The sequence below is a fragment of the Gigantopelta aegis genome, chromosome 4 (assembly GCF_016097555.1).
Source record: "Gigantopelta aegis isolate Gae_Host chromosome 4, Gae_host_genome, whole genome shotgun sequence".
Taxonomy (NCBI): Eukaryota; Metazoa; Mollusca; class Gastropoda; order Neomphalida; family Peltospiridae; genus Gigantopelta; species Gigantopelta aegis.
This window is the reverse complement of record NC_054702.1, coordinates 79,390,321-79,417,757: the sequence shown is the minus strand read 5'-3', so window position 1 is coordinate 79,417,757 and position 27,437 is coordinate 79,390,321. Positions and strand designations below refer to the sequence as shown.

At 37.7% G+C, this 27,437-nt stretch overlaps 1 protein-coding gene across 1 annotated transcript; it reads right to left on the bottom strand.

The window, feature by feature from the left end:
* Position 1: 1 nt before the first annotated feature.
* Positions 2–27,244, bottom strand: LOC121370013 (retinol-binding protein 4-like; the record flags this gene model as incomplete). The annotated part of the gene is made up of 4 exons (XM_041495106.1): positions 26,816–27,244; positions 4,069–4,202; positions 1,109–1,200; positions 2–114 (listed from the first exon to the last, which is right to left on the bottom strand). Coding segments are annotated over exons 1-4 (477 nt in total), but the record flags the coding sequence as incomplete, so codon positions are not given.
* Between the last annotated feature and the right edge of the window lie 193 nt (positions 27,245–27,437).

Below are 27,437 nucleotides of genomic sequence, written 5' to 3'. Positions count from 1 at the left end.
TCCAAATCCACGATCTGGTTCCATTGCATGCCCCGTCACTGGTTACGCTGTTACATCCGTAAACCACTGCGTAACTCGTGTAGTCCGTCTTCACCACCCAGTAGGAATAGCGTTCTGCGGTAAGGCAAGGTGGATGTGGTTGAGGTTTAGCAATTCAACACCATACCAGGGTTTCTACCAGAGGGTAACACGGGTATGGTGCCATACCCAGATTTTCTTTATAGATTTAAAAAAAAAAAAGTTAACCTTTTGATAAAATAATTACTCTTATCATTAAAGTATGATTTTCTTAACCCTAACCGTAACCCATTTTCTTTCTAGTGGAGCCCCACCCCCACCCATATACCCCCTGTTGATTGTCGTTGCATTCAATTCCATAGCACCATACCGAAAAATATCTTTCTGGCAGAAACACTGAATACCTATTTCTCTATTTCTATTTGGAATTCACGTTTTAAAATGAATACTGTAAAGAAAAAAATTAAATAGTGGCAATTCACACAAAAAAAAAAAAACCCCTATATGTTCTGTATTTCATATAACTATTTGACTTATCCTTTTTGCTTACAAGATGAAAGCATAGAATAGCATCGCTTTAAAGGGACTCCTGAGTTTGCTGCAATTTCTAAGACGTTATCGACTAATAGAGACTTTTTAACGATTGCAATTACATATCAGCTATATTTTTCTGCATAAAATATTAGTGTCGGTATGTTAAACGTGTTTTTGATCGTTGTAATATTTGTACTAGGTTAAATTTGATTTTATTCCCTCAAATATATTTTTTTCGTACGTACGAAATTATTTGAAGACAAAATCCAGTTTGGGCTTCTTGCAAATATTAAGACGACCAAAAACACATTGAATACACAAACACTGATATTCTAAACAAGAAAACATATTTAATATGCAATTTTAATCGTAGAAATATTTTATTAGTCGGAAACATATTACAATGCATCAAACTCAGGAATGTCCCTTTAAGAATGTCCTAGAGGGGTTCATTTTTTTGTCTGAATGATTTTAAAGGGCTACGTGTACCTCTCTCCAACCCCCGATGACCCGTATGAGAGACGCATTTTTATTTTGTAATGATATATGAACGTACCTTTGACCGTAACAAACACCAATTTTGCATCATCGTCTGTCTCCATCAAACGTGCCGTGTTATAAAAACACTTGTTAATATTAGCTGGATCTCTACAAAAAAAGAAATAAACTATTTTATCATATAATATCTTTTTTTCAGTGCAATCAAAGTATGTGATATTTTTCCCAAGGCACTTGACACAGATTAGTATACATGAATACAATTCAAAATTATATCGGTAAATTTGATATATTTCCGCAATATTTTGCTCATACTCTCGTCATACATGACAAATGTATTGCCACTTAGCGTGTATTTACATATATCAAAAATTTAGATCCCTACTATATAACGTTCTCTAACATAATCAAAATATCTATGGAAATAAAGGTAAAGTTTGTTTTGTATAACCACACCACTAGAGCACATTGATTTTTTTAATCATCGGCTATTATATGTCGAACATTTGGTACTTTGACAGTCTCAGAGAGTAAACCCGCTACATTTTTCCATTAGTAGCAAGGGATCTTTTATATGCACCATCTCCCACAGACAGGATATCACATACCACGTCCTTTTATACACTAGACGTGGTGTACTGGCTGGAACGAGAAATAGCCCAATTGGTTCATCGCCGGTAATGATCCCAGACCGACAGCGCATCATGCAGGCGCTTTACTAATAAACTGCATCCCGCCCCCATGGAATTAAAATGCAAAGATTTAATGCATGCATTTGTTATGAACTGAAGGGCTCAGAGATGGAAGTTGACGGGGACAAAGTGGGATCAATTTCGGCATCTATGCAGCACTCGACTGCAACAAACTGCCATGACTGGTGCCGATCATCCTATGTCTTTGTTCACCTCCATCTTGAAAGATATTGCAGAGGAAACTTTTCCTAAGACTTCGGCAGTACCGAAGCGTTTTAGTAAACCATGGTTAAATGAGACATACAAATCAAAGAGCGAAACAGGACCCTCGAGAGGTTCAAACGCGAACCTACCGGGGATGAATGAATGAATGAATGAATGAATGAATGAATGTTTGTTTAACGACACCCCAGCACAAAAATACATATCGGCTATTGGGTGTCACAAATGGTAAGCATATGAACATATTATTTATATATATTTATGTAAAACCACAGTGTAAGGAGCTGGGGGGGGGGGGGGGGGGGTATAATACAATATATAAAATCAAGTTAAGTATATCTTAAAATTTTGTATAGAAGTCAAAGTGTTTTAAAAACTTTCAATTAACATTGGATGGAATTTAAACGATTCTGAAACATTTCTGTTGCCAAATATATCTTTTCTCGTCGGCTTGAGATGATCACACTCCACCAAAATGTGCCGCACAGTCAGTGTACACTGACGGTGTTCACAATGAGGAGGAGGATCCTTCTTTAAAATAAACAAATGCGTCAAACATGTATGGCCGATGCGGGCACGGCATAAGACTACTTCATCCTTCCTGCACCGCCTGTAGGATGACTGCCTTGACAGAATTAAAGGGAAATTCCTGAGTTTGCTGCATTGTAAGATGTTTCCGACTAATAAACTATTTCTACGATTAAACTTACTTATTAAATCTATTTTCTTGTTTAGAATATCAGTGTCTGTATATTCAATGTGTTTCTGGTCGTCTTAATATTTGTAAGAAGCCCAAACTGGATTTTGTCTTCAAATAATTTCGTACGTACGAAAAAAAACAAATTATGAAATAAAATTAAATTTAAACTAGTACCAATATTAGAACGATCAGGAACACGTTTAATATACAGCCACTAATATTTTATGCAGGAAAATATATTTGATATGTAATTACAATCGTTAAAAAGTATCTGTTAGTTGATAACATCTTAAAAATTGCAGCAAACTCAGGAATGTCCCTTTAAATTCCATCCAGAATTAATTGTAAAGTTTTTGAAACATTTTGACTTCTATACAGAGTTTTAAGGTTTACTTTCCTCGATTTTATATATTGTATTATACTTTTCCCCACAGCTCCTTACACTGTGGTTTTACATAAATATATATAAATAATATTTTCATATAGCCTACTTACCATTTGTGACACCCAATGGCCGATGTGTATCTTTGTGCTGGGGTGTCGTTAAACATTAATTCATTCATTGTTATGAACTGGCTAGTTAAGTTATTTTCCCCTCTCTATCTTCATGAGAACAACATTGTGAAAGACGATTTGTAACTCAAAATATAATTGTTTTATTTCGTCGTCTCACTATCATGTTCAATATAACAGATGATAGAAAATTAAATCGTTTTATTATCGATTAAAGGCATATTGTCACAGACCACTGACCTATTTAATGGTCTAACAAAGTATTACCTGAACAAAAATAATTTGATTTGTCCCTAAATGTACTTTATTCAACCATCTTCATAAATACCATACTCCATTTATTAATGACATTTTGTAAAAATAATTCAAAAACTAGAATTGCTGAGAGAGTTGACATGGATTTCACTCCATTATGGTTCGTTTGATGTGATGCAATAGCTAGATTTGGTTTCCAACAATTAATGTAATTTTTAGTTATTATCCATTTTTAGAGAAATAAGGTCCTTAAATGACGTTATAATCGATTTTAATAAATGGCCTTGTATAATTTTATAATATACATTTAGGTCCTTAAATCCGTGATAGTATGCCTTTAAATGACGTTATAATCGAGTTTAATAAATGGCCTTGTATAATTTTATAATATACATTTAGATATACAGTTTTATGTTCTCTCTCTGTCTGTCTGTCTGTGTGTGTGTGTGTGTGTGTGTCTCTCTCTCTCTCTCTCTCTCTCTCTCTCTCTCTCTCTCTCTCTCTCTCTCTCTCTCTCTCTCTCTCTCTGTGTACATGTGCGTGCGTGTGTGTGTGTGTGTGTTCTCCATAGTCCATAGATATTTTGATTATGTTATAGAATGTTTGGGCTACGTTATCTCATATATGGTATCATACCGCCCCGAAGTGACAACGGTAACGTTCTCGCCACGACCAGCATACATGTAGATGTGTCGGTAGTCTTGGTAAAGCTGACTTGGTCCAATGTAAACAGTTGCCAACCACTTCATCTCATACCATGTTCCGGCATACTGAAGAAAACAACATAATCAAGTATGTCATGTGAACTGAACATTTGTGTATACAACAGCCACTCGTCCATAACGGCCACCATAAATCTGCATTTCCTTCTTTATTTTACCTGTATATAACAACCACCTTCCATCATGCCTGCCTGCCTGCCTCTCTCTCTCTCTCTCTCTCTCTCTCTCTCTCTCTCTCTCTCTCTCTCTCTCTCTCTCTCTCTCTCTCTCTCTCTATATATATATATATATATATATATATATATATTCATATTCATATGTATTTCACTCTTTCCTTTTGTTTCTCTCTCTTTCATATTTTTATGCATTCCAGTTTAGTAGTAGCTTTCATAGTAAACTATTTCATATGTGTTTTTATTTACCTCGAGTGGGCGTTATATAGAGGTTCGACCTTATATCGATATCTGACAACCAGATTACGTGTTTAATGTTTTGTATTTAAAAAAGGTTCAAGTTTGTTTTGTTTAACGATACCACTGGAAATCTCTTATTTATTAATCAGTGGCTAATGGATGTCAAATATTTGTAGTTTTAGAGGAAACCCGCTACATTTTCCCGTTAGTAGCATCTTTTATGTGTACTTTTCCTCAGACAGGATACCCCAAACCACGGCCTTTGGCTTACCAGTCTTGGCGTACTAGTTGAGGCCGGGGAAAATCTAAAAATGGGTCCACTGAGGTGGTTCGATCCTACGACGCAAGCACCTCAGGCGAGTGCTCTACCCACTGAGCTAAATCCCCCATATTATGTATTTAATGCGTTTGAAGAAATCATATCGGTGGATCCATTCAACTGATTGGGGTTTTCCCTCGTTTCTACCAGTGCGCCAATGTAGCGCGTTTCCTCTGATGACTACATGTCAGAATTACCACATATTTGACATCCAATAGCCGATGATTAGTTTTTTTAAATTTTTTATAGTCTATTGTTCCCAGAATATAAAATGGCAGCGTCAGGGTTTATATACATATATATAAATGGCAAAATATATACACACGAATAAATATAATCCACACACTTTATGTATATTGTATATTTTTTTGTAAATTATTATTGTCTGGTTTATTAATTAATCAATGTGCTCCAGTGGTGTCGTTGAGCAAAAACAAACTTTAACTTTAAAGAAAAACAAGTATAGTCGATTCGACCATGAATAATTTTTGGATATGTCCAAGTCCATTCATTTCATTTCAACTTATTTTTGTGCTTATATCCAACTATGGTTCAAGCAAGCTGTCGTTAAATACGCTGGGTGGGAGCCGGCACCGGGCTGCGAGCTCAGTACCTACCAGCCTTATGTCCGGTGGCTTAACCATGGCACCACCGATGCCATTCAAAGTTCGGACATGTTCCTCCTGGACCCTCCCTCTGGTATGACAGAAGGGTTTTTGGTTATGGACGAATCATCTCAAAATCATCTGTTTGTTTTGTTTAACGACACCACAAGAATATATTATTTTTCATCACCTATTGGATGTCAAACATTTGGTAAGTTTTAAATTTTGCTTTGTTTAACGATACCACCAGAGATCTCTGGTTTATTAATCATTGGCTACTGGATGTCAAATTAAAAAAAAAACTCGTAGTCTTGGAGGAAATCCGCTACATTTTAACAAGATTTTGTATATGCACCTTCGCACAGACAGAACAGAACATACCACAACCTTTCATTATCAGTCGTGGTTCAATATTTTTGACTGCAGCAAAGGGCGGCTTACAAGTATGCACGTGTATATATTATAATCAATTTGTTTTAAAGAAGGACCCTCCTCCTCAGTGTTAACATTGTCAATGTATATTGACTATGCGCCACAATTTCTGAGGCCGAGACGGGAAATGATATATTTGGCAACAGAAATGTTTTGGAATCTTTTAAATTCCACCCAGAATTAAAGGGACATTCCTGAGTTTGCTGCACTTTTTAAGATGTCATCGACTAACAGACTTTTTAACGATTGTAATTACATATCAAATATATATTTCTGCATAAAAATATTTGTACTAGGTTAAATTTCATTTTATTTCCCAAAACATATTTTTTCGTATGTACGGAATTATTTGAAGACAAAATCTAGTTTTGGGCTTCTTACAAATATTAAGACGACCAGAAACACATTGAATATACAGACACTGATATTCTAAACAAGAAAACATATTTAATATGTCAGTTTAATCGTAGAAATATTTTATTAGTCGGAAACATCTTACAAAGCAGCAAACTCGGGAATGTCCCTTTAATTTTAAAGTACTTTGATTTCTATACAAAGTTTTAAAATATACTTACCTTGATATTTGTATTGTATTGTACTTTTCCCCATAAGCTCCTTACACTGTGGTTTTATACAATTTTGTAAATGATATTTGCATATACATGTACTTACCTTTTGTGACATCCAATAGCTGATGTGTATTTTTGTGCTGGAGTATCGATAAACATTCATTCATTCATTCATTCACTCATCTACTTCACCCCCGCCCCCTTCCTAATACAACTTGTATGTACAGACAGCAATATACATACACATATTTAGTCCGTTGACGCAATGTACGGTAAAGAAATGTTTTAGTTAACGATGTAAGTATTAATATCCTCCATCCCCAAAACAATTAGTGGACGAATCATCCATAAATATGTTTTGATTGTGGACGAATCTTCCCGAGTTCATGACTAGACGGATTAACACAGTATTCATTACAAAGCGGATGAGACTAAGGGATAAAGGAAAATAGTATTAACGTCTTAATTACAGCACTGAACATGAATGCCAAATCATGCCATGGTATTGCATTTAGAAACCGGTTGATATGTTTAGTATTGTGACGGACGGACGGCCAGATTAAAAAAATCCACCCCCCCCCCCCCAAAAAAAAACAACCCCTAACAACAACAAACAACAAACAAACAAAAACACACACTAGCAAATAACTATTGTGTAACTTGTATTGCTGATTGGTTACTGTTGAAATTAATTCTCTACATTGTCTCACTTGTACGGGTACTCGAGTCCAGTGAACAGACTCGGGTCTTGCTAGACTCGACCCGTGCCCGAGTACTCGAGTACTTGTAGAAACCCTATGTAAGACTACTACAACCTCTTCTCTCTCATTAAAGGTATGAACCGGCCTCAGTGACGCAGTGGTTTAGCCATCGGACTACAGGCTGGTAGGTACAGGGTTCGCAGCCCGGTACCGGCTCCAACCCAGAGCGAGTTCTTAAGGGCTCAGTGGGTAGGTGTATGACCACTACAACCTCTTCTCTCTCACTAACCACTAACACACTAACAACTAACCCACTGTCCTGGACAGGCAGCCCAGATAGCTGAGGTGTGTGCCCAGGACAGCGTGCTTGAACCTTAATTGGATATGAGCACGAAAATAAGTTGAAATCAATCAGTCAATCAATTAAAGGTATGAACAGAACAAAACAGAACTTTATTCAACTCAGATCACCAGACGGTGATGCATTCAGGTGGTTTACAAACATATAATACAGACGACTGCAGTAAACACTTAACAAATATATACTCTTCAAAAAACAGAAACGCAAAAGGGTACAAATGGGTTATAACTCCGATTTTATGTTTCCTACCGGTTCATGCTTTGTGAATATAAGGTCATTGCATGTCCCAAACACATTCCCACGGTTACATTCGATAAAACGCAGCTACTGTACAATAAAGTTCCAAAATGTGAATATTCGCAAAAATGCAGCCACGTGCAAACCATGTCACCACTGCACGTGCGTTGTCTGCACGTGCAACATGAACACCGACAGTATAAAAGTGCAGGGTGTTCGCTTGCCTGGCCTCTGTATCTGGCCGACAGTTGACAATCCAGGACATGCCACGTCTCAGTGAACCGCAGAGAAACAATGCCATCGGCCGACTAGACGCAGGCGAATCCAGAACGGCCGTTGCCAGGGCATTCCATGTGTCCCCAAGCACCATCTCCAGACTGTGGGAACGTTACCAGCAACATGGATCAACACGTGACCTCCCTAGATCCGGTCGACCACGGGTCACTACCCCCGGGCAGGACCGCTACATCCGGGTACGCCACCTTCGGGAACGATTGACTACTGCCACCTCCACAGCCGCAGCACTACCAGGTTTGCGCAGGATATCCGACCAGACCGTAAGGAACCGCCTACGTGAGGTAGGAATTCGTGCCAGACGTCCAGTTCGAGGTGTCATCTTAACACCACAACACCGTCGACTCCGACTGCAGTGGTGCCAGATTCATCGACAATGGCCTCAACTGCGATGGAGACAGGTGTGGTTCAGTGACGAGTCCCGATTTCTGCTCCGACGTCATGATGGAAGATGTCGCGTGTATAGGCGTCGTGGTGAACGTTATGCGGCAAACTGCGTGCAGGAAGTGGACAGATTCGGCGGGGGTAGTGTCATAGTGTGGGCAGCCATCTCACACACTGGCAGAACTGACCTGGTCCACGTACAGGGCAACCTGAATGCACAGGGCTACATTGACAGATCCTCCGGCCACACATCGTTCCAGTTATGGCCAACGCCAACGCAGTGTTCCAACATGACAACGCCAGGCCTCACACAGCACGTCTCACAACGGCTTTCCTACAGAACAACAACATTAATGTCCTTCCTTGGCCATCGATATCACCGGATTTGAACCCAATTGAGCATCTATGGGACGAGTTGGACCGACGCCTCCGACAGCGACAACCACAGCCCCAGACCCTGCCCGAGCTGGCAGCAGCCTTGCAGGCCGAGTGGGCCACCATCCCCCGGGACGTCATCCGTACTCTGGTTGCTTCAATGGGCAGGCGGTGCCAGGCAGTTGTCAACACACGCGGAGGCCACACCCGGTATTGACTCCAGATGACCTTGACCTTGGTGGTGTGTCCTATCACTTACTCACAATGGACTAGAGTGAATTGTGAACAATCCTGCAACATTTGGTAATTATCGGACTCGCCATTCAATAATTAAATCAATTCTCCAAATGTTACGACAATGTGGTTTTGCGTTTCTTCTTTTGAAGAGTATATATATATATATACACACACACACACACATATGATATACACATAATACACAATAGGTATAATAATATAACAGTGTTATAAGCAGTAGTATACTTTAGATGTTAACCATTACGTATTGTCTATAATTATGCTGTATAGATATTTTTGAGAACAGAGTTAATCACATTTAGGAACATACATAATTTCTTTGTCGTTGATAGCTTTTTCGAATTAAATAATTGACAGAATTTATAAGTATTGGGTCTGTCATAATAATATTTTTTTAGATATATAAATCTTTCATTTGAGAAATATGTACACTGAAATAAATAATGATATTCATCACCTAAAGTGGTGTTACAGAGAGGACATTTTCTTTCTTGTCTATCGATATTTTGCCATCGGCCAGTTTCAATTGGTAGATAGTGATTACAAGTCCTGAATCAACAATATATTGTTCGCAGTTTTTCAGGTAGTTATAGAAGATAATGTTCGCATGAAAGAGAGCGATTTGAAACTTCTGTATGTGAAACATTTCGGATATGAATTTAAATTATCATTCCAAGCTTGTATATACTGATCTTGTAGTCTTTGACTTACAATATGAGTAAATGCTTTCTTACTTGTAATATTTTGATTTAACCAATAATTTCCCAAGCCTAACATGTTTAGGGTATCTTTTATCTTAATTAACCATTTAAATCTATATCCATGATTAATAGTTTCACATATCATGATTCTGTATAATATTGCTGATATTTTAGAGGTTTTTCCAGTTATAAGCGAGGCCCAAAAATTTAGCATCCTGGTTTTAATCTTAACATCTAGGGGAAAAACTCCCAATTCACCATAAATCATAGGGAGTGGGGTACTCTTTCTAAGTCTCAGTATGTCTCTTAAGAAATTTTATTGAATTTGTACAATATTTTGGCTATTACCAAGTCCCCAGATTTCTGAGGAATACAGGAGAATTGGGACAATAGTACTATCAAAAATACGCAGCTGGAAATCTATAGGTAGATTTAAGTTTCTAATTCTAATGTTTAGTAAGGTCATATCTTTTTTAGCCTGCGCTATAAGAGTTTTTTTGGCTTCAACAAAAATTTAATGATCCAGTTCTAGAAAATATAATGCCTAAATATTTGTATGTATCAACAATGTTCAATTTGATGTCTTTAATATAAAATGATTTATTTCTTGGTGGTTTTGAACCAAATATAAGTATTTTAGATTTCTCAATATTTATTTTTAATCTCCATTTTTCACCATAATATTTATTCTGAAAAAAACATTTAATGATTTTTGTAGGTCCTCAGGGGATTCTGCTAGAATACCAGCATCATCAGCGTATTGTAATAAAGTAATTACTATAAATAAATCAATGTTGTCTTTTTTGTACTCTAATTTAATACCAGTGCATTGTTTCTCTTTTAATGAGTCCTCTAGGTCGTTTAAATATATAGCAAATAAAATGGGTGAAAAATTTTCACCCTGACGTACACCGTTTTGACATAGGAAATAAGCAGAATATTCGTTACTATGACTAATGCATGATTTAATTCCTTGTTACATGTTCTTAAGAATTTACCATTTACATCTAAACTTAACATCTTTTGCCATAAACCTGTTCGCCATACTGTATCAAATGCTTTAGAAAATCAACAAAGGCACAATACAGTTTTTTCTTTCGTTGTCGTATGATTTCATATAAAGCATATAAGGAAAAAATATGATCATTTGTACTATAATTTTTACGGAAACCGGCTTGATTTTCGTTGAGCTTTTCAGTAGATTCAACAAAAACAGTTAATCTGTTATTTAAAATAGCTGTAAAGAGTTTTCCAAAACAACTAACAAGTTGTCTATACGACTCGGGGTTCTTTTGGACTACCATTCTTTTTATATATAGGTTTAATAATACCCTTATCTTAATTTTGTAAAAATAGGAAGGAGTTTGCTTTCTGCATATTTAAGATATTCGTTTGGAATACCCATAGCTTTGTTGTTTTTAAGATTTTTAATAGCATTTAGAACTTCATCTTTCGTTATCTCACCATTAAGTATATTATTTTCATACGAAATATCGATATTTATTTCATCATTTTCATCATCATTCGTTTCATTAATGTCTTTAAAATATTCAAATAGTTTATCTATTTCTATTTTTGTTTCACTCGTAGGACTATTGTCATTTATTGAGTTAATTAATTTCCAAAATTCTTTAGCTTTACTTGTTTGCATGTTTCTTATTTTTTCTTCCGATGACTTATCATGTTTCCGTTTATAACATTTCACAGTTTTTCGATATTTCTTGCCGAGATTTATCATAGATAAGCGATCAATATTACATTTTGAATGGTTAAATTTAAGTCGAGCTTTGTGAAAATAGTATCTTGCTATTCTACATTCCTTGCCAAACCAAACTTGTTGTCGGTTTTTTACTGCATTAGACTGATAAGAAATACCAACAGGTTTTTTTGGCACTCGTTTTCATAATATTCGCCAAAAAATTTACTAATGTTTATTGTTTCTCCATTAATTGCATAACTATTTATAGATTCATCTTCGATATCGGATAAAAACAGTTCTATGTCTTCGTCGTCAATGTTATTACAGTATGTATTTGCCGAATTGATATAAAGTTTTCTTATTTTTTTGTTTCCTTTTACATTTGTTAGTAATTTGATGTACTTTCGAATTAGTACCAGCTGAAAATGCCAGTTCGAGATAAATTGGGCAATGGATATCAGAAAGTATAGGATTGAAATCGTTAATCTGGAATTCGTTTATATGCTTTAGAAGCGATAGAGAAGCAATATTATAGTCAACTACAGATGCGTCTTTACATGTAAATTTTCCTATATATTTGTCGTTGCCAAGGCGACCATTTGCAATAAACAAGTTAGTAGATTTACACATCTCTAGCAGTTGAAAACCTATGTTATTAGTTTTAACATCTTGGCTAATTCTATTCAAAGGGATATTCAAGTTAGCTAGACATGTTGCACTATTCAAATATCCATTCACTCGTTCATCTAGATCAAGCAGGTCAGCAATATTACAATGAGCAATAAAACCAGGTGAAGTACTAGTCCTGGCATTCATAGCACCAAGTAGAAGAATATGGTCCGTCTTATTTACATGTTTTTGTATTTTTTGTTTTACAGTGTAAAAAGTGTCAACATTATAATATTTTGAGCTGTCTGGTGGAATATAGACCGCACCAATATGTAAATCATCCAGCAATTTTAAATACTTTCTGTCAATTTTACACCAAAGTAAATATTCCGATTCAATGTCTAAAACAGTTACATATTTGCTTTTTTCTTGCTTAATAAGTATAGCAATACCTCCAGATCTACGTTTGCTTTTGGTCCGACGGTTATTACAGCACATAATACAGCCTGGGATATCAATACTGTCATAACAATCTAGTTTCGTCTCTAGGAAACATACAATGTCATAATTATTAATAAAACCAAACATTTCTGGAAAATTTAATTTTTGTCGAAGACCACAAACATTTAATGTTGCAATCCTTAGATATGCTTGCTTAGCATTGGTCTCTTCACTGATACTGTATATTTTTTCATTATTCGGGATTGCATTAGTACCGTTTATATTTGATGTGTCCGTTATGTTATGTGCTGCATCATTGTTTCGATCATACAATAAAGTTCTAGAAGCACTACGATTTGCAACATCGTCTAATAAGGCATTATATAATGTGCTGTCACAGTAAGAAGCATCACGTTGCATATTGATATTATGTACATGTTTACTATAATTATTGACTGTATCATCTTTATGAACAAAATAGTCGGTAATATGGCGGTACGACACATCGTTTCCATTTACAACGTCATTTGTCATAGGATTATATACAATGTTGCCATGAATAACCTCACACGGTATATTCATATGGAAGTTGTTTGTTCCAGCCGTTATATCTTCTGTGACGACTACATGAGTGGGAGTTCGATGTGTCACACAACGCTGATCAACAGAAGTTGACCACTGAATACAAGCTGACACGTGTTGCAGTCGTTTTGGTAACAGTAACTACTAGCTTGGTTATAAATGAATGGCTGGAACAATGTTTGACACCACTAGCCAAACTGATAACTGTTCTGTTGGGGTAGGGAGGAGCAGTGGGTCCATGTGGGGCATGATTGATTACATGTTGTGGATAATACAGTGTCTGTGGTGGTAATGGGCCCGTGTGTGGTGGATATTGACAGTTACCATGGTAAGATGGGGGTGGGCGGAGGTGCGGGTTGGGGCGGATTTGTATTGATGTTCGGAGAGACACGCATTCCATTAATAAAGAGTTTATCTTTAACAAGTCTGGCATGTTCTCCTCTAGTCTTAGCTTGACGCAGGAGCGGGTAAAGTTCGCGTCTTCGTTCCGCAATCTCCCGTGGAAACTGTTCATTTACACCAAACGCCGTGTCCCGAAGTTTCTGTTCTGCCTGGGGGCCCCATGCAGTGCGCATTTTGGAATATAATATCTTCCTCAATGCCGAGTTTTTCTTTTATGAATGTTTTTAGTAATGTATCACAATTCTCGTCTTAAATAAAAGGTTATTTTTCATGCTTCGGTACTGCATATCCAGCATGTTTTCTTTCAACCCCGCCATTTCACTATACAAGTAACCGACTTGACCGGAGCATGTGGCAAAGGATTTTTTTAACTTCGTTTATTTCTCCAGTTTGGTTTTGTAAAGATGTTTCCAAATTGTCTACCCGTATCGCTTGTTGTCGGATACTGTTATCATATCTATTACAAATAGAGGCAACAGTTTGTTCTATCTTACCAAGTCTTTCATCTGTACAGTTCAGTCTGTTAGTTAGCTGATTTAAAGACTGGTTTACTTGTGCCATGGAGTCACTGATAACATCTAGTTTTGACAGTTGTTGCATAGATTCCTGAATAGCGTTTAATTTTGCCACCATGTCTGTATACTGGGCTTGTGGAATTGTTACGTAGTGAATCCTTGACTGGGCCCCTTCACCTGATGCCGCAGTATGGGGGGGGGGGGGGGGTTAGACTGTACCAGTAGTGGATTCCAAATACTTAGGGGAGACTGAATAAAAGTTGCATAAGTCTGTGGGATGGTGCAGACGCGGCTAAAATTTCACCAGTATCTTGGTGCATATTTGGGTTGTAATTGTGGTCATTAATAACACGGAGACTGCTAGAAATCAGACTGGGTAGAGATGGGTTAGATGTGCTTGAAAGTCCGTGTTTACATCGACACGGTTCATTACACACGGAATGGTTACTCACAATTTCTTTTTTGACATTTGGTCTTTGCTTACATCGGTAGGGATACCACCAACATCACCATAACAGTTTGCGTAATGAAACAATAATTTATGTCTTGTATTTAGCCATTAGACATTGAGAGCTCTTTTCTACATGTCACTGCAGCCGCCATCTTGCGCAATTAAAGGGACATTCCTGAGTTTGCTAAATGTTTAAGATGTTATCGACTAACAGAGACTTTTTAACGATTGTAATTAAATATCAAATTTATTTTTCTACATAAAATATTAGTGGCTGTATATTAAACGTGTTTCTGGTCGTTCTAATATTTGTACTAGGTTAAATTTCATTTTATTTCCTAAAAAAGATTTTTTTCGCACGTACGAAATTATTTGAAGACAAATTCCAGTTTGGGCTTCTTAAAAATATTGAGAGGACCAGAAACACATTGAATATACAGACACTGATATTCTAAACAAGAAAATATATTTAATATGTAAGTTTAATCGTAGAACTATTTTATTAGTCGGAAACATCTTACAATGGAGCAAACTCGGGAATGTCCCTTTAACAACTAACAACTAATTCACTCTAGTGGCAGCCGGTACCGGGATTCGAACCCTGTATCTACCAGCCGTATATGCAACTTGGAAAGAAAGAAATGTTTTATTTAACGACGCACTCAACCCAGTTTATTTACGGTTATATGGCGTCAGACATATGGTTAAGGACCACACAGATTTTGAGAGGAAACCCGCTGTCGCCACTACATGGGCTACTCTTTCCGATTAACAGCAAGGGATCTTTTATTTGCGCTTCCCACAGGCAGGCTAGCACAAACCATGGCCTTTGTTGAACCAGTTATGGATCACTGGTCGGTGCAAGTGGTTTACACCTACCCACTGAGTGCTGCGGAGCACTCGCTCAGGGTTTGGAGTCGGTATCTGGATTAAAAATCCCATGCTGCGACTGGGATCTGAACCCAGTACCTACCAGCCTGTAGACCGATGGCTTAACCACGACGCCACCGAGGCCGGTCCATGCAACTTTACCACCGAGGTCGGTTAGCCTTCATTTTTGAGGACCATAAACCTTTAATAATTTGCCTGTCGGGTCGAAACTTGTGTGGGATCACGTTTCAGTGTTACTAATATTTGATGTGTTAGGATATGTACAAATAGGTTGGGAGTCTTTCACGTAAACACCACTTACTTATAATATGGCCTGTGTATGATATGGAAAGGTACGAGTAATTTATTTCACTGAAATGTTTTGAAAGGTATTAAGTAAAGCTAAAATATTATTTACATTAAATTACAACTGAAAAGCCTAGATTAATTAAACGTATTTGTTAACGCTCAGGCTCGTAACCAGCCTGTCAAGTGCGGGGATCGACCTTGAATCAGACGGAATTTGTGTGGAGGGCGTAGCTCGACTATGCGAATGCCCATGACGTGGGTATGGGGGGCTGAATAATAAAGTATTATTGGTATTTATCCGTTATTTTCTTGATATATTCCCCCCCCCCCCCCCCCCCCAACCCACCTAGACGTGTGCTGTTTATATATTTAATGTATATACATGTATACAAACATTATACATCGTGAAAAATACATTTAAAACTGTTGCATTTATCCGCATTTGTCTTGATGAATTTTACTTGTAAAATGCAGGAAATTATATTTCAGGGCATCTGCTTTTCAACAATTTTAGAGGGATCATTCCCCCGGACCTCCCTAGAAGGACAGGCGCTTCATGCCCACGATATGTCAGTCAAACCCCACCGCCACTCCCACCCCCAATGTTCACTGGCTTCTACCGTGCATGTGTGTGCGTTTTAAACTGACAGTTTTGATTAATACAAATGCATTAAAACAAATAAATGACTGATAACCAATTTATTTCACTACAATATGAGGAGACGTCAATGGGTCTATATATTGTTAGTAATTTACTTGGACATAACATTATAAAATACTGCTACTCTTGAAGTGACAGACCCTAGTTTCTAAAAACGCACGTTCGTCTATGAAGTAATGGTTAGTGAGACAATCTCTAGTTATTTTAGACGGTATTTCCCTGTTTAAACATCACAGACTTTAGCTTCTCTATGCTATAACCTTAATCTACAAACCTGTAACACACCCGAACTTAGTGTCCAGTTTTACGGGCTGAAACTAGGGTCTGCGCCTTTAAAGGGACATTCCCGAGTTTTCTGAAATTTTTAAGATGTTGTCGACTAACAGAGACTTTTTAACGATTGTAATTACATATCAAATAATATTTCTCTGCATAAAATATCAGTAGTTGTATATTAAACGTGTTTATGATCGTTCCAATATTTTTATTAGGTTAAATTTCATTTTATTTCCTAAAATCCAGTTTGGGTTTTTTACAAATACTAAAACAACCAGAAACACATTGAATATACAGACACTGATATTCTAAACAAGAAAATATATTTAATATGTAACTTAAATCGTAGAAATATTGTATTAGTCGGAAACATCTTACAATGCAGCAAACTCAGGAATGTCCCTTTAATAGCTTCATCTTTACAAGAGATCTGAACTTTTATACGAATATTTCGCATTATTTTTTTCCCTTGGAGCGGAACTCTCTTTTCCCCAGGGGATGGGGGTGACCCGATCCCCCCTGGCTACGGGCCAGACTCTTAATACATAAATGCAGTATGCACTTTCGCACAGAACAAAATAAGTAGGACTGTTGTAAAACAGAATAGGAACAGTATAGCCTATATGCTTTTCACCAGCTAGACAAAAAAATAACATGCTTGCAAACTAAAAAGGGCAGCTTTTCATGTTGTTACATGTGGCAACTCCCCCTTGCAACCAAGCTAGCTATGACTCTGGATTTTTTAAATAAAGTTTTTAATTGAGAAAAAAAAAACACAAAAAAACTCCACACCAAAAAACCCCAACAACTTCTTTTCTTTTTTTGAATATATAAAGTTTGTCAACTCACTTTCTGGAGATCGAAATCAGGTTGTACGGTGATGCTGTGCGTTACAATCCTTGCTATTGATATTTTGAATCACTGAAGTAAGACAGATAAACAAATAAAACACAAACTTCGACCTGGACATATTTTCGCCCGCCATACCGCTGTGAACGATGACCCACATCACTGACCAATAGCTAGGGAAGAAACACCTAGGTATCTTTTTTAATATATGTCGGGTAAGGGCTAAAGCTCATAGGCGTACGGGCTCCCATTTCAGTATGGGTGCACGCTGGCTTTTGCCCAAATCAGCATAACAATAGTTATTCATATTAACATTACTACCAAACAGACTAGGTTGAAACAGCCACATAGGGTTCAAACGAATCACTACGCATTTCTACATGGATTACAACTAATTGTGGGGGTGGAATGATGTAATGGAAATACATGCTAAAAGGTCTTCGGTTAGCACCGAATTTGAGGTTTTGTCCCTGTGCCACTGTCTCGTACGCTTATGCTAGAGCTTAGTGTTAAAATCTGTCACTTTACAAATTTCAGACGACTAAAGGGTCGTTAGGTACTGTCTAAAATACACACACGTGTAGTTTGTTAAATCTGATGTGACACACCTTTAGATTGATTATTCTGAAGTTTAACCATAAACCATTAATCTTGCATCTTTCAGATTAAGGGGCGGTACGTAGCCCAGTGGTAAAGCGCTCGCCTGATACACTGATAGACAGGCTAGGAGACACGAGAGCTAAATGAGATGTTACAAACTACTTCAGTTAAATCCTAATCCAACAAGGGGGCTAATGCGCGGTCGGTCTGGGACCCATCGGACTATGTCTCGTTCCAGTCAGTGAACCACGTGCTATCCTGTCTGTGAGGTGGTGCATATAAACGATCTCTTGCTACTAATGGAAAAATGTAACGAGTTTCCTCTCTAATACTATATGTAAGTATTACCAAAATGTTTTACATCCAATAGCTGATGAATAATAAATCATTTGATCTAGTGGTGTCGTTAAACAAAACCAATGTTCATTTACTTTTATGAGGACAAATATAATTAGTAGAGAGAAATGTATTTGATTTTGTTTATAATTACTATCGAATGTGTTTTAAAAAACAACAATAAAAATAATAATATATTATAATCAAATAGATATAGATTACGATTGTAATTACATATCAAATATATACTCTGTAAAAAAAAGAAACGCATAGGTGATGGGGAAAGAAGAAAAGTGTTTGATTTTACAAAATATCGTGGGTTTTTTTGTACAATGTTGCTCAATGACCATGTTTGTTAATGTTCCTGAAATGGGACAAGATGCCCAAATGCACCCTAAAACAAATTAACGCACATTGTGCGAGAATTGCAAGAAATCGGCGTGAAATGGTCAGATTTTGGCGAATTCACGTGAAACTCGAGGAAAAGATTGGGGGTAGTGATGGGTATTTAAAGCTACAATGCTCGCAATGATGCCTCATTTCAATTTCGATGTTGAGTTACAAGATGCCAAGACTAAGCCTGCCGAATCGAAACATTGCAATAGGCCGTCTCCAGTTAGGTGAATCGCAGTCGGCAGTCGCACGCCACATGAACGTCTGTCAGGGCACCATTTCACGTCTCTGGGACAGGTACCAGCAGTTTCAATCAGTTGAAGACCGACACAGAAGTGGAATACCTCGCATAGCAACTGCAGCACAAGATCGCTACATCCGGGTTCTGCACTTGCGTCACCGAACTGCCACAGTAACGAACACTGCTGGACGCATACCTGGTTTGAGAAGAGTGTCTGCACAAACCATTCGGAACCGACTTCGAGAAGCTGCTAGGAGACCGTATCTTGGCCCCGTCCTGCGACGCCAACGTCGACATTTACGTGTTCGCTGGTGCACGAATGTATAGGGGCGGAACTTGGGAAACTGGCGGCGAGTATGGTTCAGCGACGGGTTAGTTTCCTTCTACAGCGACGTGATGGACGACAATGTGTTTACACGCCGCAATGAACGTTTTGCCAACAACCAGGCCGCATACGGCACGTGTAACAATGGATTTCCTACAGAATGAGAACATTAATGTGCTGCCATGGCCATCAAGATTGCCAGATCTCAACCCCATTGAACATCTATGGGACGAACTGGACAGACGTGTACGCCAGCGTGACCCGGAGCTTCAGAGACTTCCGCAACTGTCACATGCACTGCAGGAAGAATGGGCTAGGATTCTACGTGCCCGGATTCAGAGACTCATTCAGTCTATGGCAAGGATATGTCGCGCAGTGATTGCTGCTGCTGGTGGCCACACAAGGTACTGATATTAGCGCCCTCGTGCGACGCTGTTTGGTGACGAACCCACACTGTTTAAAACGATTTTTAAAAAACAAACAATAAACTATGCATTTACTTGCATTTGTCACGATGAATGTATTTGTAGAATGCTGAACATTGCATTTCAGGACGTCTACTTTTCAAAATGTTTAACGTAGCATGACCTCGAGACACTAGAAGCCTCGTCGCTTCGAGCCCACTAAAATTTCTAAAGCTACCGCAAATATGTGCAAATAGATTCACATGCATGGCAAAGTTTAAAATTGCCACCAAGGCCAGTACACGTGACCTTCATATATTATAATGCAAGAAAATAGATGTTCGGGTAATTATGTCATTTAAAAATAGGGGGGGGGGGGGGGGGGGGTTCTTAAAAAAATAAATATGGGAAGCTGGATGATAATTCAAGATATCACAAATATTTAAAACCTCCAACTACAGTAGGCTATAAATAAAATATAATCAGGAATATTGGTGCTGCCAATGGTTTTGATTGTCCATTGTGAAAATCAGCATGGCCGATGGATTTGAAATTCCCACACCTGGTGACTTGAAGACACCCAGTATACATGATTTCCCCCCAACACTTATGTTCAGAACATTAAGTCATTACTGCATGCAGGTACAGTCATGTTGATTTTTCCTCCCTCAGACAGTGTATATTATTTTAATACTGATATTTTTGATGTGCCTGGTAAGGTTTTCATAATCTAGGGGTCAGTCAAGTGCATGTGTTTTAATGGAATTCTTTAAAGGAGTTCAGGTACTCTGACTATCGTTGTTGTTTCTACATATATACCTGAGCATCACACCCAACTGACAGTAAATAACTTCAGGAGTTTTACTAAAAAAAATTTTTTGTTTTAAATGACATATTGCATTTGTACAAAACTGTATACAAGATATATGCCTTATGAGGTGTACATTATATTAGGTTGCACTGTAGAAACAACAGTTTCAGTGGAGTTGTCAGTTTATGTCAGAATACACCAGATCCTGGTTGTCATAAAAACACACAGTGGGACACTTTTTGAAACATGTATGTTATCAGTATAGGTCCTAAGTCTGCCTATTAATACGATGTGTGTGTGTGTCCTCAATGTGTATAATTATGTTATCGATATACATGTCCTCTGTGTTAATATGAAGTGTCCTCGGTGTGTATATATTGTCAATATATGTGTGTGTCCTGAGTCTATGTTAATGTGATATGTGTCCTCACAATGTATATTATCCTTTCGAGTATCATAATATTCACACCGAGGACACACTTTGTATTAACACAGGCAGACCGAGGACGCACACACATACTGATTATACACACCGAGGACACACACTTCGTATTAACACAGACAGACCGAGGACGCACACAAATACTGATTATACTACCGAGGACGCACACACATACTGATTATACACACCGAGGACGCACACACATACTGATTACACACACCAAGGACGCACACACATACTGATTATACACACCGAGGACGCACAGACATATTGATTATACACACTGAGGACACACACACACACACATTGATTATACACACCAAGGACGCACACACATACTGATTATACACACCGAGGACGCACACACATACTAATTATACACACCGAGGACACACACACACACATACTGATTATACAAACCGAGGACACACACATATTGATTATACACACCGAAGACACACACACATATTGATTATACACAACTAGGACACACACACACTCACACACATATTGATTATACACACCGAGGACGCACACACATACTGATTATCCACACCGAGGACGCACACACATGCTGATTATACACACCGAGGACGCACACACAAACTGATTATACACACCGAGGACGCACACACACACTGATTATACACACCGAGGACGCACACACACACTGATTATACACACGAGGACGCACACACACACCCACCCACACACCCACCCACACCCACACTGATTATACACACCGAGGACACACACTTCATGAACGTAGGCAGAGGACACAGATATATAGATTAATAATGCAAATACCATGCATACACACACACACACATCGTATTAACGCCTTTAGTTTTGCATTCTTTAATGGATGGCTTTCATATTTGATACGCCTGCTGTTTAGTTTGAGAGGTGTGTGCGTGTGTGTGTGTGTGTGTGTGAGAGAAAGAGAGAGAGAGAGAGAGAGAGAGCGAGAGAGAGAGAGAGAGAGAGAGATAACTAGAAATAAAAACAACTTTAATCAAACTCGAAATAAAAACAACATTAGTCAAACTAGAATTAAAAGAGCGAATGCGAAATTGTAGTCTCCACGTTAGCATTACTAAACGCGTTTCTGTAAGATGCTACATGTCTGTAGGGGTTGGGGTGGGGGTGAGTCTCTCTCTCTCTCTCTCTCTCTCTCTCTCTCTCTCTCTCTCTCTCTCTCTCTCTCTCTCTTAATCCACTGTGGTGTGTTACTTAAACAGCTGTATAATTAAATCCAGTCACCTGTATCAGTTAGACACTTCGAAAAGTAATATAATTACCTGATAATTGATTTAAAATTTAGTGTGTCAAACACTGTTGTCCTAGGTCAGGTATTTAAATTAATACATTTGTAACAATCATCTTTCAGCATATAGGGTGTATACTACCAAATCAAATCCCATAGACGACAATAGTAACATATGTGGCTAAAAATCAGCGTATCAATCGCCATAAACACCAAGGGTATAATTACTACCACCCCTCACCCTTAAAGTGAATCAGAAAAACATTGGGGTCAAGCTGCTCATGTCAGAGATAACGGGTAGCGTCTATGACTACCCTAGTCCCGTACACAATTTGAATACTTTATTTTACATGTAGGTACCACATACATGTTTCAAGCACAAGGCTACTTGACACAGTGATACTAGATGAAATGAAATTGCATACATTTTTGGCCCAGATAAAACTAATTTGTTTTACAACCAACACTCACTTTTATCATCAATCACAGGACTTGTGGTATTAACTTTTCTATCACACGTTAATTGCACTTCGAACTTTGACCCAGCCGGAAGGTATTTGGTTTAGTACTACCTATACAACCAAAGCTTAGTATTTGTAGAATTGTACATTTGTACTCCCGATATAGATATAGAGATACCATTTATCTTAAAGAGTTGTTTTAAAACGTATCTCACGAGCAAAACCGAGTAGGATACGCTTGTAAACAAGGAGTTGTAAGATAAATGATATCTAACGGACACGCATGTAGTATTCTATTTCTTACAACTCTTCAAAAACCAGATTTTAGGCAATCTTATACGTATTTTCCGATTAAGGCCCAAAACACACCTAAACTGGGTAGTATGGTACAAGTCGAAAATGAAACGCACTGAATCGAATGAGACAAAACACACCTCGTCTGTCCTGACGCGAACTACAGATCTGGCTACAGACATCATAGAACATACGCTATATTTCCCACTGCAAGCCTGGCACATTTTAATTTGTATTTTCTAAAACAAATATTTTAAAACAGTAAAGATATAATTATTATATTAAAAGTAGGATTCTCACAATTATTGTTGGTGTTAATAGATTAAGAAAAAAATAGTTTGAAAGATATAAACGCAGTTAATTATATATATTGAAAACACGTAACAGTTACAGACCTAGACGTCAAAATACACCAGACATGGTGTCGTTCCCACACTCGTCAGTAGAGTACTCGAGAACTCGGGCACGATCCGAGTCTAGCACACTCATTTAATTATAGTTTTTAACGTCATATGTTTGCCATATGTTTGTGGAATGTGTGGAATGGCATATTTTGGTATCCATGTTCAGCGCTGAAATTAAGCTGCATAATACTAGTTTACTATATTTCTTAGTCTCATTATCATCTAGTTCCAATATTTGGTAATCGTGAAGGTCCTTCTCGCCAGTCCCAGACCCAGATTCAGACCCAGCTTCGGTGTGTTTTGGGCTTAAACTTTATATTTACAGCCCTTTACTTGCGCTTGTATCCAAATCACAGACAAATCAGTCTCTGGGTAACGTATATACGTCACAGTGTAATCGATTTCGGTCGTGCTTTTTTCATTGGATGGTATGGCATTGGTGATCTGGTCATCACCTAGGAGCAGCCAGTCCTATTTCATAAAATTGTTATGACACGTATATGTGTTATTAAAAATAGCAAATTGTGTTCTCACCAATCCACGTAAAAATGCGTGGCGATTCGTTTGCAACCCTATATCGCTGTTTGGTAGTAATGCTAATACGAATAAACATTGTCATTCAGATTTAGGCATTTTCTTTTAATTCTGGCAAAAATCAGCCCCACCCCGCCTCAAAATGAGAGTATGTACGTCCATGACTAGTGCGCCTATTTAAAGGAATATTCCTAAGTTTTCTGCATTGTAAGATGTTTCCGACTAATAAAATATTTCTACGATTAAACTTACATATTAAACATATTTTCTTGTTTAGAATATCAATGTCTGTATAGTTAATGTGTTTCTGGTCGTCTTAATATTTGTAAGAAGCCCAAACGGGACTTTGTCTTCAAATAATTTCGTACGTACAAAATATTTATTTTAAGAAATAAAATGAAATTTAGCCTAGTACAAATATTAGAACGATCAGAAACACGTTTAATATACTGCCACTGATATTGTATGCAGAAAAATATATTTGATATGTAATCCTTCGTCAAAAAGACTCTGTTAGTCAATAACATCTTTAAAATTGCAGCAAACTCAGGAATGTCCCTTTAATGTGTCCATATACAAGTACAGTGGGCGTTAAGTAAGTGAAGTGTTAGAACTACTATATGTATCCTTCAGTTAACTACTAGATGTTAAATATGTTTCAAATAGTAATAACAAAAGTAAGAGAATAACATTATAATTTTTAATTTTTCCAACACACAAATAATACACATATTACACATACATTATTTGATTTGAAGTACATATTTACAAGTATGCACCAGTGTCATATGTTCAAATATGGACAAGCCGTGCGTGTGCATGTGTGTGCGTTTTAAACTGACAATGTGTTGATTGATACAAATGCATTAAAACAAATAAAAGACTGATAACCAATTTATTTCACTACAATATGAGGAGACTGACACAACGTCAGTGGGTCTTTATATTGTTAGTAATTTACTTGGACATAACATTATAAAATACTGCTACTCTTGAAGTGACAGACCCTAGTTTCTAAAAACGCACGTTCGTCTAAGAAGTAATGGTTAGTGAGACAATCTCTAGTTATTTTAGACGGTATTTCCCTGTTTAAACATCACAGACTTTAGCTTCTCTATGCTATAACCTTAATCTACAAACCTGCAACACACCCGAACTTAGTGTCTGTGACGGTACATGCTCTTAATTTTGTTTTCGCCTGTGGCGATATTAATTGTTTTAGAAGGCCGTGTGCAGTTCCAAATTGCACTTAGCCAGCTGGGCAACTTGTTACGTAATACTTCTGCGCGACAGTCCTCGATAGGTACGCCTAATACACACCCAGAGCAGGTGTGGAGGCCATGTGGCTAGTAGTTACGTAATATCTCCGGTAGTGCTGTTTATGGCCAGGGGATTGCTCGCGGAATGGCGACAGCCAGTCTGACGATCAGAGAAAATATACCGACTCTGGCAGAGGTGGAATATCAGATGATAGGGGGAGGACCGCCTTGTACCCCCAGGCGATTTTCTGATTTTATAATAAATAGCTAGGGTTTAGAGATATCTGGGAGTACTAGGAAGGCTCCAGGGGACCACGGACGTCGTCCACTGAACGATCTATATTAGTTCAGACGGGACTTTGGTAAATATGTACTTTCTGCTCTGTGTATAACCTTGATGTGATTGATGTGACTTTAAATATCTTAATACTGTATTATACCAATATTCTTTAGACAGTGTCTTCGGTCATCTGACGAAATAAATCGTAGACTTTTTGTTCTAACATTATACGAGTATTTGGTAATATAAAGCTTAGCCAGTCATCCTAGAAGACCTAGGTAAACTGTAGGTTATTGACTTTATTGTGATAGGTACCATATTAATTCTGTGTTACAAGGTTACTGAATGAGTAGTTAGGGTTAATTAAAAATTAACCAGTTAGGAATAGAGCTGTAATTCCTTTATTACTTAAGATCCCCTAGAAGCGTTTCTCAATTATCACACGTGTGGGTGTTGTGTCACGGTGAAGTGATTAGCATATTGTGTAAACTAGACACCTAGAGATTAACTAATTAAGTGATCAGTTCTGGGTTGTTATTATTGTTGTTATTAATTAACTACTGCGGCTGTACATTTGTCAGCGTAGGTTAATACAGATTCCAAAGTGTATTGTGTTTTTGTTGTGTTTCCTAGTGAACTAAACGTGCTATAATAATATATATTTTATATAAGATCGTATCTCTGATCATACCTAGACGAGCCAAAGCGGTTTTGAACTGCCCGTTACAGAGAGATCTAATAGATATACAGTTAGGAGAGATATTTGGACAATCGTGTATTATTCAGATACGGGTATTATAGAATCCCCGTGACAGTGTCATTTTTACGGGCTGAAACTAGGGTCTGCGCCTTTAATGGCTTCGTCTTTACAAGAGATCTGAACTTTTATACGAATATTTCGCTTGTTTTTAACCCTTGGAGCGGAACTCTCTTTTCTGCAGGGGATGGTGTGACCCGAACTCCCCTGGCTACGGGCCAGACTCTTAATACAACTGCAGTATGCACTTTCCTCAGAACAAAATAAGTAGGACTGTTGTAAAACAGAATAGGAACAGTATAGCCTATATGTTTTTCACCAGCTGGACAAAAAAATAACATGCTTGCAAACTAAAAAGGGCAGCTTTTCATGTTGTTACATGTGGCAACTCCCCCTTGCAACCCAGCTAGCTATGACTCTGGATTTTTTAAATAATTTTTTTAATTGAGAAAAAAAAAAAACCCCCACAAAAAAACTCCACACCAAAAAACCCCAACAACTTCTTTTCTTTTTTTGAGTATATAAAGTTTGTCAACTCACTTTCTGGAGATCGAAATCAGGTTGTACGGTGATGTTGTGCACGTTACAATCCTTGCTATTGATATTTTGAATCATTGAAGTAAGACAGATAAAGAAAAAAAACACAAACTTCGACCTGGACATATTTTCGCCCGCCATACCGCTGTGAACGATGACTCACATCACTGACCAATAGCTAGGGAAGAAACACCTAGGTATCTTCTTTAATATATGTCGGGTAAGGGCTAAAGCTCATTGGCGTACGGGCTCCCATTTCAGTATGGGTGCACGCTGGCTTTTGCCCAAATCAGCATAACAATAGTTATTCATATTAACATTACTACCAAACAGACTAGGTTGAAACAGCCACATAAGGTTCAAACGAATCACTACGCATTTCTACATGGATTACAACTAATTGTGGGGGTAGAATGATGTAATGGAAATACATGCTAAAAGGTCTCCGGTTAGCACATTTTGACCGAATTTGAGGTTTTGCCCCTATCCCACTGTCTCGTACGCTTATGCTGGAGCTTAGTGTTAAAATATGTCACTACAAATTTCAGACGACTAAAGGGTCGTTAGGTACTGTCTAAAATACACACACATGTAGTTTCTTAAAACACCTTTAGTTTGATTATTT